The sequence below is a fragment of the Filicampus tigris genome, chromosome 3 (genome assembly GCF_054856515.1).
Source record: "Filicampus tigris isolate MCC_2025a chromosome 3, RoL_Ftig_1.0, whole genome shotgun sequence".
NCBI lineage: Eukaryota > Metazoa > Chordata > Actinopteri > Syngnathiformes > Syngnathidae > Filicampus > Filicampus tigris.
This window is the reverse complement of record NC_141219.1, coordinates 15,338,323-15,355,973: the sequence shown is the minus strand read 5'-3', so window position 1 is coordinate 15,355,973 and position 17,651 is coordinate 15,338,323. Positions and strand designations below refer to the sequence as shown.

The 17,651-nt window shown below is 38.2% G+C and overlaps 1 protein-coding gene and 1 long non-coding RNA gene across 6 annotated transcripts in view; one reads left to right on the top strand and one right to left on the bottom strand.

Moving 5' to 3' along the window:
• The window catches only part of LOC147150032 (uncharacterized), a 156,912-nt gene that overhangs the window by 75,526 nt on the left and 63,735 nt on the right, over positions 1 to 17,651 (top strand). The gene's annotated exons all lie outside the window — the stretch shown is intronic.
• The window catches only part of mdga1 (MAM domain containing glycosylphosphatidylinositol anchor 1), a 185,554-nt gene continuing 174,471 nt past the window's right edge, over positions 6,569 to 17,651 (bottom strand). For 2 of the 3 annotated variants that reach the window (XM_086025948.1, XM_086025949.1), the window contains 2 exons: positions 11,608 to 11,725; positions 6,569 to 9,328 (listed from right to left, as the gene is read on the bottom strand). In XM_086025948.1, coding sequence (XP_085882074.1) covers positions 9,243 to 9,328; positions 11,608 to 11,725 — 204 coding nt within the window. In that variant the 3' untranslated portion in view covers positions 6,569 to 9,242. The remainder of the gene's footprint in view (positions 9,329 to 11,607; positions 11,726 to 17,651) is intronic. The other variant, XM_086025950.1, reaches the window with a different exon arrangement.

Below are 17,651 nucleotides of genomic sequence, written 5' to 3'. Positions count from 1 at the left end.
ATAAATTATTTCACATACAATGCTTCACAAAAATAAAGCGCCTTATGACCTGGTACGTCTTATGTATGATTTGTATTCATTTTTAATAGACCCATTCATTGATATTGCGCCTAATAATATGGTACACCCAATGGCCCGTAAAATACGGTATGTGCATATAATACCCATACCCATAGAAAATATATATTCTCTTTTATTTTCATTATGTTTCCAAGCCAAAACAGTTCTATTTTTCCTTTATTGAAAACATATAACAGACAAAAATTGATTTGTGAGTCAAGGTAACAAATGTGTTATGTTTCTGCTGTATTTATACAGTATATGTTTTTTGCAAGTGTACCTAAATACATTTTGAAGTTTATTGTTATGATTTAACATTTTTACTCCCCACAAACTAAAATAAAGTGCAACTACGGCGTTATATATTTTGATTCAAAAAAATTATTAGCACATCAAATGTTCAGTTTTTTTATTTATTTTTTTCTGTTTGAACACAGCACTTTGGGCAAAAGGTTGATTAATCATCCCTGGAATGTTCACCAAGCAATTACACATAATGGAAGAACTGTCTATTACTGGAAACAAAACAGAAACATAATTAAAACTTCCGAGAAATGTAATACAGTGCAATACGACGTTTGTGTAGTTATTTTTCTGTGTTTCAATGAGTGGCCTATTAAGGTTGATATGACCTACATCCATCACCCTGTTTGCTGAAATGCCTCATCATTAACTTTCTCTCTTCTAAGTGTTTTTTTCCTTTTAAATAGTGATGTATAAAGACATGGCCCATACAACGTGGTACGGGATGTACTCAGAATATGTATTACATTAAGTGAACCTGGAATTACCCTAAATGAAATATGGATCGGTATTCTCTTGTAAATCCAAATGTGATTAAAGCAGCTTCCTGTTTTTTTTTCTTTTTTTGTCCTTTAGTCTGAGAGTTACTGCATGACCTTGTCTATATGCGGCACGCACCAATCGATAGCTGTGATCATTGCAGCAATGGAAGTCACTTTAATTCCAGCTGCATGCCAAGGAACACCAGACCTCGGAATTTATTTAAAACTAAAATGTTGCACATCTATCTTTCCATGTGCCCAGTTTAATATATGCCGATGTCAGGCATCTTGTACAATTGTACGTGGGTGTGCACACCCATATTCATTTGCGTGTGTGTGTGTATGTGTGGGTTGGGTGTGTGTGTTTCAGAAATTGCTTAGGTGTATCATTAATCTCAATGCCATTTATTTATTTATTTGTAAAAAGGGGCACTCAAGTACTGTATATATACATGAATAAACTTTTAGGAAAATATAAACGTTTGTCCAAAACAACAACAAAAACTCCACAAACTGTGCATTTTTCTTCTTTTGAAGCTTTTAATCAATTAGATGGGCCAGTGCCGATAGCAGGTATCGGTATCAGACCGATACCAGCCTAATTTCCAGAGGTGGGCATTCCATCTGACTGACCGTCCGGTCCGTTGAGCTGATGTTAGACGATAAACGGGAAACTTAAAAAAAATAAAATAAATAAAAAGATGGACTAAGTACAGACAGAAGTAGATTTTCGTCCGTCTGTGGAATCATCACTAACCTGGTCAGGTCAGAACGGACCTCACAGTCCATCATTGACGGACATTCGTTTTGCTGACCAGAGACGGAAACACGAGCCAGACTGCATTGCCTGTATATGTACAGCAGGTGGCGCTATGCATCAAAGAGAGAATCCTGAGTTAGTTAAGCTGACTAATTAATGAGCTAAGAAGTAATTAAGTAGCTTTTTAGCGTTTAGTACCTTTTTTTACCTTTCTATTTTTATTTTTGGAAAGAGTAGGTTGAAGAGGTTGTGAAACTATTTTGCAGGTCATATCTTCTGGTGAAGTGACATTCATATTTCCTGTGTTTGAGTTTGTTAAAAGGTTGCAAATAAGTTCGTATTTATTCATAAATAAGTTTGTCTATTATTGTCAATTTCATAGTGCAAACTGTTAAAACTTTGGGGTAAAAAAAGGTGCGAGTAAGACCTTTTTGTGAATCGTTTTGCCTTTTGGTGATGTAAGCACATCTGTAGTTGTCAGGTTCACACCAAGTGAGAAAAATACATTATTATTCTTACAGTAGTCAATAATGGATCTTTGACATATCTTGTCCTCAAGAGGAGAAATATCGTCGTAGTTGGATGAGAATAGCTCATACACGGTGAATGTAGTCCAAAACACTTCAGGCTTTGGAATACTTTTGTCTTTGTGAGTATTTATAAGCAGAGCTGGTCCGCCTATCCGCCTATGACAGACGCCCATTTTGTAGGCGATAAATGGGAAACCTAAAAAATAGTCGGACTAAGCATAGTTGGAAGCCCATTTTTTCCATCTATGTAATCGTCTATTTTCGCAGCTTACTATATTTATATCTTACTATATTTTTAATGGTTGGCTTTTCATTGACTGTTGAAGCATCATTGGACAAACAAGACATCAGTCATCATAGTAACACTACTGATTGGCTTTACTGATGTCGCACAGTTAAGCACACAACCACAAATAATACACTTTATTATTTCCTCAGTCCAGATGTTACCAGAAATTACCATCATTTGTACTCTGTTGTTTTGGTATTGTCTCGTGAAAGGTTATCGGTATATTAAAGAAAATGTCATACTAAAATAGCTAGTATTGCAGAAGTTGTGTTATACATTACATTCCAGTGACAGTCATATTGGAATGTAACAAATTACTTTCGACGAGCAATAGTAATCGGTAATACATTTAATTTGACCCAATGCTTTTTGTGGGCATGGAGACACCGTTCATCCATTATCCAATCCGCTCATCCTCACAAGGGTCGCGGGCGTGCTGGAGCCTATCCCAGCTGTCCTTGGGCAGTAGGCGGGTTCACCCTGAACTGTTTGAAAGCCAATCGCAGGGCACACAGAGACAAACAAACATTTGCACTCACAATCACACCTAGGGGCAATTTAAAGTGTCCAATTAACCTACCATGCATGTTTTTTGGACTTTGGGAGGAAACCGGAGTACCAACATGCAAATTCCACGCAGGAAGGCCAAGGCCGGGTTCAAACTCACGACCTCTGCACTGTGAGGCGGATGTGCTAACCAGTCGACACTGTGCCGCCATGGAGACACCTGTAAAGGTCAATTTTTTTGCAAACAGGTGGACACGCCGGAGAAGCCACAAAAAGTCAGAGAAGTATGCGATGGAAGAGAAAAGATCAGAAAGATCTGACCTTTAGCACACATCAGGTCATTTTCACTCTTTTATCGCTCTCGTGAGAGCATGAAACATTTATCAGAACAATTCCACCTTTTACCTTTGCAGCCCTCTTTTTTCTTTTTCTTTCACTGAGGAAACATTGAAAGACGGCAGAGTAAAAGAGCAGTGATTGATGAATAATGTAAAGAGGACAGTCGTAAGAATGTCCAATTGTTCTGCCTGTGCACTCGTGGCTAACACACAAGGGATGTGCGCGGTGGAATATCAAACCAATGGAAGCAACACTTCAAGCACAATACATTTTCACACTCAACTCTTAAACACGTGGCACGTGTTGGCCATTTTAAATGAAAAAACGTTGTCTTTAAAATAATACACTTTCCCAAAACATAGGCTGGATTATGACTGAGCTACATGATGTATCAGTTGCTATGCAGTTGCTGTGGTCCTTTTATGCTTTGTCCTTTAGGATGTCTTCTAGGCCTGAAGTCTTACAGTTTAAAAGCTTAAGTTACTGACAGTGCCACGTTGTGAGTACGCCATACCTTTTTTGAGTGAGGATGCAAACTCTCTTCCAGTCCTGATCTCTGTTGTTACTTTGTATTTTTGTTGATAAAGATTTTTACATCTTCCATGTCATGTCTGCGTATCGTTCCAAATCCCGATGCCCACGTGACAGAGGGACCAAATCCCGATCCCCACGTGAACATGAAATATGGTATAACCTACGAACAATTATTCCATCACTATTACCTAGTTTTCAAAAATTCAAAATAAGAGCCAAAAAATAATATTTTTTTCTTTGTCCTCTACTTTCTACATTTACTGACCAATTCAAGCATTCCACCTTCGACATGTCCTGCTCATTACAGGTCATTGTATATCATTCTATGTTATTCAATATCATTGCACATCAATCCACATCATTCCAAACATTTTAACACAGGCTCTCAGCCTCCACACACAATTTCTCCAGAAATTGTATTGTCTAGCTATTATTATTATTATTATTATTATTATTATTATTATTGTTGTTATTATTATGAGTGATGTACTACACATGCAATACCACACTTGAGCTTAGCTTGCACACAAACTAGATGATGTTTAAAAAAAAAGAAGATAAAAGGAATTAATCAACAATACATCGTGAGCAATAATGTTTTTGTGACAAGGAAGAACATAATCACATAGTGTTGGAGTGTAATAGATAGTGTGCTATTTGTTATGACGGTAAGACCTTGTGGTGACACGCTGAAAGATGAGATGTGTGAGTCATTAGACATTATGCACAAATTAGCCGTGCACGAGCAGGCAGCTTTGGATATAAAACTCATTAGCAAGGCAATGCTGATGTTTTTTTTTTTTCCTTTGCGGGAGCATGTGGGTAATTTATGTCCTCCTCAGAAATCTCATTAATCGTCACGTGTGTTGTATCAAACACATGTTCAATCTATCACATCCGCGGAGAGCCAGAAAAATGATCCAATGAAGACAGATACAAGGACAATGAAACAGTAGACAATATCAAAATATCAATTAATTTAAATCTAATCATATCATGTGTCTTATGTATCACGTTGATTAGAGAATGAGGTGCACTTAAAAAAAAAGTTTGCAAAGATGACTGCAGAGACTCTAAGCACTTTGGATTATGATGCATTCAAATTGAATCGGGTTCTTGCTTTACAAATGCATATGAAGGCACAACTGAAAAGAAAAAAAAACCTAAACAAAACAAAGCTGTTTGGGGCTTTTGCCATCCATGGCAAACAGGTCCAATGGCGAGGAGTTGCAGCGATAGGAGGCTGAAGTGGCCTGAAGCACTCCATAGAGTTAGTATGTAATTAGTTATGCCCATTGATTGAAGAATTAGCTTTTTTTTTTTGCAAGTCAATTTAAAGGCATAAAAGAACTGACTGTATTGACTTTCCCCAAAAGTTATGTGAACATCCATGTTGTAAATACATACCATATATAAATAAAATGAAATATGCTCCCTCTTGACTCTGGATTTCATTTCGTTCTGAGGACTGAATACAGGACTTCAATTTATTGGATGATTTTACAGTGTGGTGCTTCTCACTGGCCAAATTCAATCTATTCAAAGGGCGTGCACATAATATATAGGAGGTGGAATGTTAACAGTCAGATACCTCATGTCCCGTGGATTTAACCCAGTGATGAGAACCAGTGCTTCACTGACTATAAATGATGTAGTGAAGAAATATAATGTTATTAAATGGGCTGTTGCTCGAGGAGTGTCTTAAAGAAGCCTGGCATCACCATCTGGACATGCTGCAGAATTTGTTAAAAAGGCTTCAGATTAATTGCATTGCAGATGCCCCCCAGCTATTGTTTTCTAATGAGACTTTTCTAGAACATTCTCGTGAATGTAAGTAAGATTCATAATGGTTAAACATGTCTAAAACAGTGGCCAGGGACTTAAGTTAAAGGTGAACTAACCAAATTGCTCATTGAACATATTATTGTAAAGAAAAATGTTGGGTTGACTTTTTTACGTTGGAATCTATTACAGGTAATTGCATCTTGATTCAGAATTTATTAACATGTCAAATAATTTCCCTACAAAAAATATCAGTTCATTAAATGATATTTTGCCATGTACCAATTTTAATAATGGATCCATTCTTACATTCTCTGTTGAGTTATGGCGTCTGTCATCTGTATCCCTTTGTTTTTATCTACAGTATAGCTTCTTTCATTCAGTTTTTTTCTTTTTTGTTTTGATTATAAAGTTAATCATGACCTATTATTATTTTTTTGAGGGTCTCCATTAGAGGCATGGCATTTATTTGCACAAGTGAACAATACACCGGCGATTAAAAGGGGCGTGGTTTCTGGTAGAGTGGAGGCCACCATTTTAGGCGATCGGGCAGATTCGCAGATGGCATACTATGAAATAAAGCCTTATCTTTCTTTGATAAACACTAAGTAGATTAGCAAGCAGGTGGTGTTTATGCAATAAATATGTTGAGCTTGGTTTACATCCTAACAGAAGTGTTTATAAAATGATTTAAAAACTGAAGAGAATAAGCCCATAAAAAATGTTTTTCTCTATGCATAAACAGAAGAGCGCTTTAACGTTTTCAGCCATGTAATGTTCACAAATATCTAATTTAATACTAGTTAGTTGGTAAAAGGTTGTTTTAATGGTTTGTACCTGAAACCTTTCCTTGTTGTTTTCCTGGCTGCCAGCAGAAAAAAACCCACAGCATTCATGCAAAGGTTCTGCATGCATATTTTTGTAAAGCTTTTGATAAAACCATCCGCTCAGCATGAGACACAAAACAGACAAAAGCAGGGCACACGTTTCGAGCACAGGTCTGCTTGCTTTGCTTGATTTAATTCATCCATCTGTAGCGCTTTGTCCAGCGTGAGTGACAGACGTGAGAACAAAAAGTGACATTGAAACACTCTATAAATGTACACTTTAGCAATATCATGTGGTCAAGGCAAAATGAGATTAAAAAAAAAACTAAAACTAACAAAACTGAGGTGACAGGCAGAATACAGAAAATGCTGAAAAACACATCAGAATCAAAGTATAGAATTAGCATTGAGATACCGTACATTAACAAATGATTAAACAGGCTACAGTTGTACTCACAATATAGACCTGTATGAATAAACACATAATTACACATTAAAACTCATTAATGGTGCCATTTGGACAAGATGAAATGCTATCATAAATGTAATCATAAACTATGGGTTATAGAGCTATAGATATGAGTATTGCTTGATTTTAACAATCATATCCATACCATGCAATGCAAAGCATGTTACCGCAAATGTGATTTGTCAAAAAAGAATCACAAATTTCTTTTGTCAATAAAAATGAACCGTTATGTGGCGATGCATGCTTTTCATTGCACAGCGAGGATATTTGTGTGACTGTTCACAAGACATAGACATTCAAGTGTTAAACAATGTCGGCAGATTTCCTCCGTAATTCACCTTTCGCCAAGGCCACCCCCTTAGATACCGTGGCTAAATCCGTCAATCTTTCGGATTCAACACGCAGTCTCCACCATCTGAAGTACCTTTGAAGGTTACATCCACCTTTCATTGTGACACAATGAAATCATGCAAAATAGAATCACCGCATCGCCTAATGACCGAGATGGAGGACAATGACATGAAGGAGCAACACAAAACGGCTAAAGCTAGCAAACTCTCTCTGTTTACTTATCCAATCATTCAAACGAATAGCTTAGCTTGCAAGGGCCACACGTTATTAAAGTTACTATAGCGGTTTGGTTACCGTGCTAAGAAGAATTTAACGTAATTCTATGGATAATACTAGGAGTACAGATAGACCGATATGCTTTTTTCAGGGCCGATACCGATTATAAGTAGTCAACGAGGCCGATAGCCGATATTTGGAGCCGATATTCATTTTCAGTATAAAGGAAAATATTGGCGTCAAAATCTAAACAAATTTACTCTTTTAACCTTGTTGAAACGTTTTCAAGCATATGTTTATTGAACAATTTTTCAGATTTGTATAATGTTGATTTCTTAAATCATTATAACAAGCATTTTTTGGCAATATACAGTCCATTTTTGTTATAAAATTCTAACAAAAAGTTCAGGGAGCTAGCTCCATGTAGTTTTCTACAGTAAATGATGTTCTCCAAAATTTGTAAATGACAAATGTTAAACTTTCACATATCTTCGTTTTGATTTCAACTTAGTTTTGAATTCATTTATCGGCCAGCAGATTTAAAAAAAAAGGCAGATGCCGATATTCATCAAAACGCCAAATATCGGTGCCGATAATCGGCCCGGCCGATAATCGGTCCATCCCTAACACGTACATTATCAACTTTGAACTAATTGAAGTACTGATTTTTGACGGATTGAATTGACTATGTGGACGGTCACATAGCTTTATCGCGAACCTAAATTCCACTTATAGCACTTATCTTAGCTAGCCTGCATTCCAGGGACGTGGCTTAGCGAAAAGGTGAATTGTACAAGTAATCCGCTCTGCACAGCAGCTACATACAAATCTCCAGCTTCTCCTTACGGGACATCCAATGACTTGTTGCTCTTTTAAGCTCTCAATACCACACACACACACAGTATGCTCAGTATGGTTACCACCTGACACATGTGTCACAACACTCACATCAGCCATTGCCCATAGCGGCATAAACAAATCCAAAAATATAAAAAAAAACAGGGAATTGCTCGGACAAATTGTAACATCACATCAGTTCAATAAAAACCAAAGGAACAACAGAGGTCATATAAATGTTGTGCTTCTTTAATTTCAGTACATAGAGTCCTTCAGCATCCCCCGCTTATATTTAAACTTTGCTTATATTTAATATATAGTGATTAATGTACACGTATAATCCACACTAAGCTTACTTTCTTTGTGGTGAGCAGAGAGGCTACCAGAAGCGTCATCTTCCTCCTCCTCTTTGTCCTCTCTCTCTGTCTTTCCAGTTCATTCATTCTTCACTTAGTTTAAGCTGTCTCCGTTGCTCCGCGGCTCAGCTGGTGGCGAAGGTCAGCAGAAGAAAAAATGCACCCATATTATCTGTCTCATTCGCCAGCCCCCCGGAATGCCTCGTGCTTTTCCCTCAGGTCATCTTTGGTAGAGTGTCCGACACTTTGGTGTGTCTCGGGGAAGGAAGAAAGGGGATGTGGTTGGGATGGTCATACATGTAGACGTAGGCTAATGATGAAGACGACGGGACACTTGACATGGATATTAGGAAATCTAAAGGCCTAATAGAGAACATGTTTGGCTTAAATAGATGATAAGAATATGTTTGTTATAGTATGTCATTGGAGCAAAGTGTTTCAATAAAGTAAAGGCTGTGTTTGCATGGATCATGGATTCAGGGAGGACAAAGGCGAGTGGGGGAAGAAGTTTGGGAATCGGGTCGAGAGAAGAAGTAAGAGCGCGAGTCAGGGCAGTGTCTGTCAGCACAGACAGAAGGTGGCGCTGTGGACCACCGCTCATCATCTGCAGAGCAGAGCGACGATGCAGCATAGGACAATGGTCACCCATCTGGCCAATGGGAGCGCCTGCGAGCCACCAATCAGAACTAAGAAAGAGAGAAAAGAGCCAATGAATGAGGTAATATGTCCATTGAAAGAGGAAGTCAACCCAAAAACGCTCTTTACAATAAGATCTTATATGCGACCCCACTGGTCTAAACACAGCATTTTGATTAATGTTGTCATTGTGGGATATGAATTAAGCAGCAAAATCCACCCGTTTTTATCCGATTCAGGGGCGGCCAGTTTGGCACTTGCTGTCGACTGAAAATGACATCACAGTTGCGCAGGGCTCAGGTTTACAGTCAATCATGGCTCAGCTTGCAGATGTCACATGATCAATCTCAGAAAGCAGGTGAGCGGTGGTTGGTCGTTAAATGAAAAATATAAAATCTGTGCAAATGCAAACCTCGGGTGCTGTACCCTGAATATGCGGGGGTGAGTGTAAGTAGTGAACGTTCTGCCCCTTATATTTCAAAAAAGTGACCAGTGACAAAACTTTTTGTTATTGAATATTAGACTGCTACTACACTGCAAATGAACGGCGCAAAGCCACCACTGGCTAATTTAACCATACCCTCACTACTTAATATGTAAGGAATAATTTTTTTTTTTTGGAGTGAGTAAACGTGCATAACATTGTTTTTATTCTAGCAATGTTTTGGCTTGCTCATTTGGCAAAAGACTGAAACCAACAACATGATTAAAACGAGCTGATCAACAATCATTTTGGTTTATGATATAGTAGTCCACTGTGTGGATTCATTCATTGGATGGACACTATATGTTATGTATGTGTTGAAGATTCATCTTAGGCTAGGTTCACACTGCAGCTCTAAATGCTCAATTCAGATTTTGGGATAAAATCCATTTTTTTCTTTATGTAAGTGTTCACATTACATTATAAATGTTACCTCGGTCTGTCTGGTGCGTGAACATATGCGTCCCAAAAGTGACCCGCATGCGCAGAAGAAGAGATGACGTCACTCACGAAGTAGAATTTACGGAAGTGGTCCAGCGTGTCTGGGAATTTCTACTGTGGAGCAATTCGGTAGGAGGTAGAAAAACAATATTTGGGGGAAATGATGAGGCGAGGCTTTTCGATCTCATTTCATGGAGATGTCACTAAAAAATGGACCGACCTATGTGGCTGAATTACTACATTCGCCACTATCATTGTCAATGTCGGATACATGCAACCTGGCCGTTCAGACTGCAGTCACATTGCAAACAATCCGATATGTACCCGATCTAGGACCACATATGAAAGTGGCACAGGTTGCATTTGAAAAAATAATCGGAATGGAGCCACATAGATTGTCATAAAAAAATCAGATACAGGTCGCATCTAGGCAAAAAAAATCTGATCTGGGTCGCATTTACCTGTGGTGTGAACCTAGCCAAGTTATTTTCACTTTGAATCCCTGTCAAGAATAAGTTGAGTTGAATGCTTTGCTATTCCTGGTGTTTAGCTCACAAACTGCACATTGGCAGACAGAAGCGCTTGTGTCTTACAGTGGGCGCTCAGCCGCCCGCCTGCCTGATAATTACCCATCTGCCTGCACGCAGTGTTCCTACTCGCGCACAACCTGCAGGACAACCTCACACAACTCTGAAGCGCTCAAGAGTTTTCCCCTTCCTGTTTACACCTTCATCTATTATTCAAAGTATCCGCCAGTGACTTTACGCACACATATGTGCCACATCTCACATGAGCGGGCAAGCACACATGCCTACACATGGCAAGCTGTAGGCTTGAGAAGGTAGAAAAGAAAGCAGTGTGTTGATAATTCACTTTCTCAGTTTTGTTGCTTTTCGAGGCCTCTGGTGTTGTGGGGCAGGCTCGCTGTGAACGTGTTTTCTCACATTGTATGCTTTCACAATGACCTTGTAAATAAGTAAATAAAACAGAGTTAACTGAGTACATTTTTTTAGCGCTTTATAAAACCTAAAACAGCCCTAATATATATATATATATATATATATATATATATATATATATATATATATATATATATATATATATATATATATATATATATATATTTTTTTTTTTTTTTTTTTTTTTTTTGTGGTAGAAGTTACATGAGATACCAGAACATATTAGATTTTCTCACATACACAGTATTTTAAATAGTAAAAATATGTTTTAAGTTGTGTTATTTTTACTGTCATTTCTGGTTTGTGTGAAACGCTTTCTTAGTGCTATATACCACTATACATGCGTATGCTAAAGGTGAGGTTGACTTGAGTTGATGATATATTTTCATCAAACTGTGACAAACTGCGTTTTTCTATGTAATTACCATTCCCCAATCTATCTTACCTGTCTTACCTGCGCTGGCAACAGTGTTCTGCTGTTTGCATTTGCCCATGGTAATAGACACGTCGTCGATGGCAATATCGCCCTCAAAGCTCTTCCCTCGAATTCCTTCAAAAACAATCTGAAATGGTATTTTGTTTAAAAAAAGGATACACATTAGTATAGAAATTAAGGTTTAGGTAGGGTGAATCTGAACGAATGGCCATGACATGTGGGATCCCTCAAAGGTCAATCCTTGGAGCCCTTTTGTTCAGCCTGTGCTACACTTATGATCAGATGCACAGTTTTCATGGACACAAAAAATATTGATCGGTTTATGATTTGCATGGTCATGTATCACACTTTCAATTGGAACAAATTATTTTATTAATTTTGCTGAAAATTATGCAATTCCCAGAATTCTAAGTAATATCACCCACAGCCTATGACTTATACGTAAAAAAAAAAAAAACACATTGCATGCAACAATGGGGAACCTACTCGCTGACATTGAATTGACAAGCTGAGGGATGTCAAATCTTGTTGGCATTTGTGATGATAATCAGTCCTGTTAAGTGTGAAATTGGGAATCCAATCAAATCAGTCCAATAATCCTCCAATATGGAGCGTTCATCTAATCTTGTGTGCAACCGCAAGAACAAATAAATAAATACAAAGAAGAGACTCATTTACAAACTTTCAGGCGACTTTCCCATTTCAGGCAGCAGCCATCTGGTTTTGACTGACAGTCTAATTACTGTGGTGTGCCGAGGCTCCAAAAGCCCATCGCACCCAGCTAATCAAAAGCGGAGCATATTCTGCCTGGAATATACCAGGGGAGCGCAAATAAACAAGGAAACTACTTTGTTCGGAGCAAAGTAACAATAATGGCACAACTATAGCAGATATTGCCCAAAGTTAAGTATAAAACAAGACAAGCTATCTTGTCCGAGGACAAGAGTTGTGTCATGACATGTCATACAGTAGGTGTGATTTGTGGCCTACTGAGCAAGGCATGAAAAAGACCAGATTAGTCCACACTAATAGGTAGTCAGGGTGGGTGCTGCTCAGAAATTTTCCATCCACTATCATTGCGATATTTTGCCAACGATGACATAATGATCTACAGTATGTAAGTGAAGAAGTAGAACTTTGTAAACATACCTTTGTAAAATAAAATAATTTAATGCGAAAACACACTTGTTTCTCATATGTCCATAATAATAAAATGAAACAGTGGTTAACAGTGGCTATTGCCACTTGGTTTAGTCAAACAAAGTAGTTATGTTTAGCTTAAAAAAAAATCATATAATGTTTACAGTACATTTGAACATTAAAAAGTGCACCTGAAGGTGTGCATCTGCACACACTTATCAAACAGCAATCTTATCAGGTGTACTGATTGAGATAATGATATTGATTGCAATAGTGATATTTGATATTTTGTGGAGTACAGCATGTTCCAATTTAGAGGCTGGGTAACCTCTGCTTTAATTCTCTTAAAATAAAATGATACATTGTTTAATAGCTCCCTTTGCAGATGTGTGAATACTGTAAGTAAAAATACAAATTAAGAAAGGCTTTCAGTTAGTGCTTAGTTCTTACAAAAAAACAAACAAAAAAAATCCACAAAATTGTACTAAAAGTTTTATTTATTTATTTTCTCATCCAGCTGCCCAAATATCTACAAACATCATTTTGCTAAACACTCATTCAGCAATCAAAAATGACAAAAAAACACGGTGGGTGTTGAAACTTTTTTTGAAAATTTCAAAGTAAACATCCCCAAAAGAGTACTTAGTAATTAATAATATGATATAATATACTAAATATAATATAATAAAGTTCATATGTCAAAAACTGGAAGTATTAAGCAGGAAAAAACTAATACACACTGAAAACGTCCTTGTCAGGGCTACACCCACAGTACAAGCTTTCACTTAAAGGTATGCGGGGACTCGTTATTTTTCAACTTCTCATTCTAATGCAAATTTACAACTTACTAAAAAATTTTTTTTTTTTTTTTTTAATTTTCCACTAGTGCATGATTTTTGAATGAAATACAACTAAATTACCATGAGACTGGGATTTATTTAGCGGCAGGTTCTAAAATGAAAGGTACTGCATTATGTCTCTTAAGATGCTAATTTTGGAATCATGGTCAATGCTAAATTCATGCATTATCCATGACCTTCATCTGCTGTGTAAATGCATGCCATTATTATAACATGGCTGCGAACATCAGTGCACTTGCAAACGTGTTTGCAAGAAACAAGTCAAAGCTAAGCCTGTTGCATAATTGGAGACAATGCAAACATAATTGGGAGACGAAAATCCAGGGATTAACAAGTGACCTTGACAAACAAGCACAGTTTCCTTGAGCCTGTATAAAACATAAATAAGATGCATAGCAAATTACACAAAAGCAAATGGGACAGGATCTAGTAACATGATTCATGCTGCTTTTTCTGAGGGCTGTTTGTCACTTGGTTAGCAAAGTCACTTTTTGAATTCAGGTTTTAACTGTAAACAAATATGTTTTCACGGCTCAGACATGTAATTATTGCACGTATAAGAAAGACAGCAATATTTGATTGACAGTTGAGTGGGGCGTGGTTTCATCACATAAAGCAGACACGCTCACAATGCTTGAGAGCATAGAGAACGGTTGCCTCTCACAATTCTGAAGCCTCATTTTCTATACAAGGTACACAACACGGTTTTATTATTATTTTTTTTATTTATTTGGCTGTGTGTCAGGTGTGCGACACCTGCCTGTGATATGATACCGGTAAGTCCGTTCTCGACATCGTTTGGCTCACTCGGATCGACTGGGCGGGCCTGAAATACTGATAAGAACTTACAGATGGACGAAAGCACTGACGAATGACCACCAGTGAATATTACCAAGCAGATAGGAGCATAAATACACTTATCTGACACAATTCACACTCATGCTTATGAAACACCGCGAGGTTTTAATAGTTTTCACTTATTTTATAATCTCTTTACACTTCCATGACGGTTAGGAATGTTATTTCAGGCTGAACAATGAAGAATGTTTTATGATAGAAATGGGAAATCTGTTGGATGTTACCCAACAACACAGAATGCATTGTGTTGCGCTTTGGAGATTCAATTTTCCACCCCTTTTCGGCCACATTAAAGAGAACCGGAAAAAATGCGGTTTCACCTCGCAAAATATAGACAGGTAAAAATGGTTAGCAATGAAGGCCTTGTTGTAATAACCTGATGTATTATGACTCATTTTCTTCAAAAGACAGGAGTGGGACACTTTGTCAGCTCTGTCAGTTTATAAAACCTGTACTGTAAATAGATGTAAAAATGGGGTTATGGGTCACAGAAGGTTGCTGCTGTCCTTAATGTGCTTGATATATAAGGCTGGCATTCACCAGTAATTGCACAGCCTACTTTGTGACACGCATGTAAAATGTGCCCACTTTTAAGTCCTCGTCGGAGAAGCGTGTCACTGAGGAAGTCGAATGTGTGTGTGAGTGCGTGACTCTGGGATCAAAGCAGCTCGAGCCGACGCTACGAATGTGTGGCTTTGTCGAGCTTTGTAACCTTTAACGCTGCCATTGATGTGCAGTCCACATACGAGAGGGGACATGGCCCCAAGGGACGAGGCGGCAGGAAAGTGTGACTTGGGATAAATAAATAAATAACAACTACCCAGGTAGCAAACTCTGCACGAAACACAAGATGGCCCCTGGGTAGTCCACACTGGAGCAAGTAGGGACATGCCCTTATGTGCTTCGCCTCTGATTTTGTATGTATGTAGAAGTTCTTGACCTGAATAAACAACAGGCATCAGGGCCAGTAGTTCTAACTAAGTCACTTTCAGACAGGACGTTGATTGGCACGCTTGCAGGCGCGAAACAGATGGCGCTTTGCTGGAACAATAACAAGCCATCGTCGCAGAGCTGCTGACTGACAATGCGAGGCAATTTTGAAATGTGCACGCCAAGCAAAAAACAAAACACGCCTCCCCTGAAGGTGCAATAAAGACAAAATTAAGAATAGAAAAAGCTCATAAAACGGCGGTTTTCATTTTATGAATTTACATCATGTTTATCGCCGCAGCAGAAAACAATTTGAGTACTTCCAAAGTGGTTGCGTTTGGCCGGGCTCTTGTTTTGGAGGGACAGGAAGAGAGGCATTCGCTCAAAAAGACATTCACTGTTGCTGGCAGCAGCAACAAAGCAAGGGGGAGCTGCTGAGACGAGTGGCAGCACCTCAAAGGCCTCTGGCGTGTGCAGTCACTAGGCTGCACACAAGACCCAAAAAGTTTGCCTTGTCTGCGGGGACGCTCCCGACATGAAGCAAACATCCACGTGAGGCCGCATGTGCTGACACAGATAACGTTTGCTTCAAACTCGCAACTCTTAGGAGGATCCGGAGATACGTGTGATAATTGTTCTGACGTTTGAGAAGAGGATTAATAAAAAAATAAAAAATAAAATAAAAAAAGCCCACGGGAATACAATGGATTCAAAACAGTCAATATCACAATAAAGTGTCTTTGAGACTTCCCCTTTCACCCCCGAATGTTTTCCATTGAACGTCAACCATTCTAAATATTATGTTAGATGATGATGCAAGCTTCCACATTTTTTCATAAATTACCTGAAAGCACACAAAGTAGATGCTAACAGCAAAATAAGTGAGCTTGCTCACAAGGTGGACATTTTTACCTAGTGATATCCTTTAATGAACTTGATAACAAGGTGGACATTTTTAGCCAGTGTTAGCATTTACTGAGCACGTGGCAACCTTCACATGAGTCAATTTACATGCTGACTGTGTATTGTCGAATAAATGATTTGCAGATCTCTGAACGTTTTTTATGTCGAATGATATTTTACTCGGACAGAGTGGACATGTTAAGCTTGCCAACATCCAACTACACACAACAATTACAGAACATTAGTATACATATTTATTCGAACTGCCTCCGTTACATCCTCCATTGAAGAAAGACAAAATGTTGGTCGTAATGCCCCTAAAAACAGTTTCCGCTTTCTATCTTTGTGTGCTGAAGAGCCCCTGTACTCAAGATGATGTGGGATAAAGATGCGTTGTTGTTATTCCGTTTTTAATATCACAATGCACACTATTACAAATATCACTGTCAGCACATGGCCTTCCAAGCAATGCATTTAATGCATAACATCAGTATTATACTAAAAGCAATGCTGTATAATATAGATCTCAAAGTCTGGCGAAAAATGACATTTTCACAGGTGAAGCTCATGTGATCAATCCCACAAGAACAGGTGAACACTGGTCACGCACACTGCCTGAACTCAACGCTACTGACATTTAACATTTACCTGACTTCCCAAAAAGATCAAGCGAGGAGTTACACACACACACACAGAGAGGCTGAAACTTAAAAGGGCAGCTTCTCCAAGTTTATATGTTAATGTCAGTGTACTTGTCACGGTGAGCAAGAAAAGCCCATGAAAACCCTGTTGTCTCCTCTGTCATGTCCCCGGGCTTTCCTCAACTACACTACTCGCTTTCACTTGAAGGAATGCGGGGACTTGTTATTTTTCAACATCTCATTCTAATTCATACAAAGTGGCTGGACTGGCATTTGCCCCAAAATAACAACACAATAAATGTATTTTCTGAAAGTAGAAAACAAAAACAAAATTCAATCAATGTTTTTTTTTATTTTTTTATTTATTTGTTGTCAGTTTGAAGCAATAAAGGCATGTGGAGAAAATTTCAGCGAACAGCCGAAAAATAAGTTTTCCTGGCCCATTTAATTTAATTTGCTGCTTAAACGGGCTGCTGTAGACATCAAAACAGCAAGAATGGCACCAGTGTGTAAATACAATTTCTTCTTGAAATATTGCAATACAGTATAAACCGACAATAAAAGCTAGTGAAAAATGAATGGAGTCAGGTTCTCCGTCAGCATGCCACTGTACTAATCCGTAACTTACAGTTTTCATACTATTTCGTACTTTGACGAACTCCGACAATGAAGTCACCCAAATGAAACCCGATCAAAAGAAGGTATCCTACACGGATGAGCA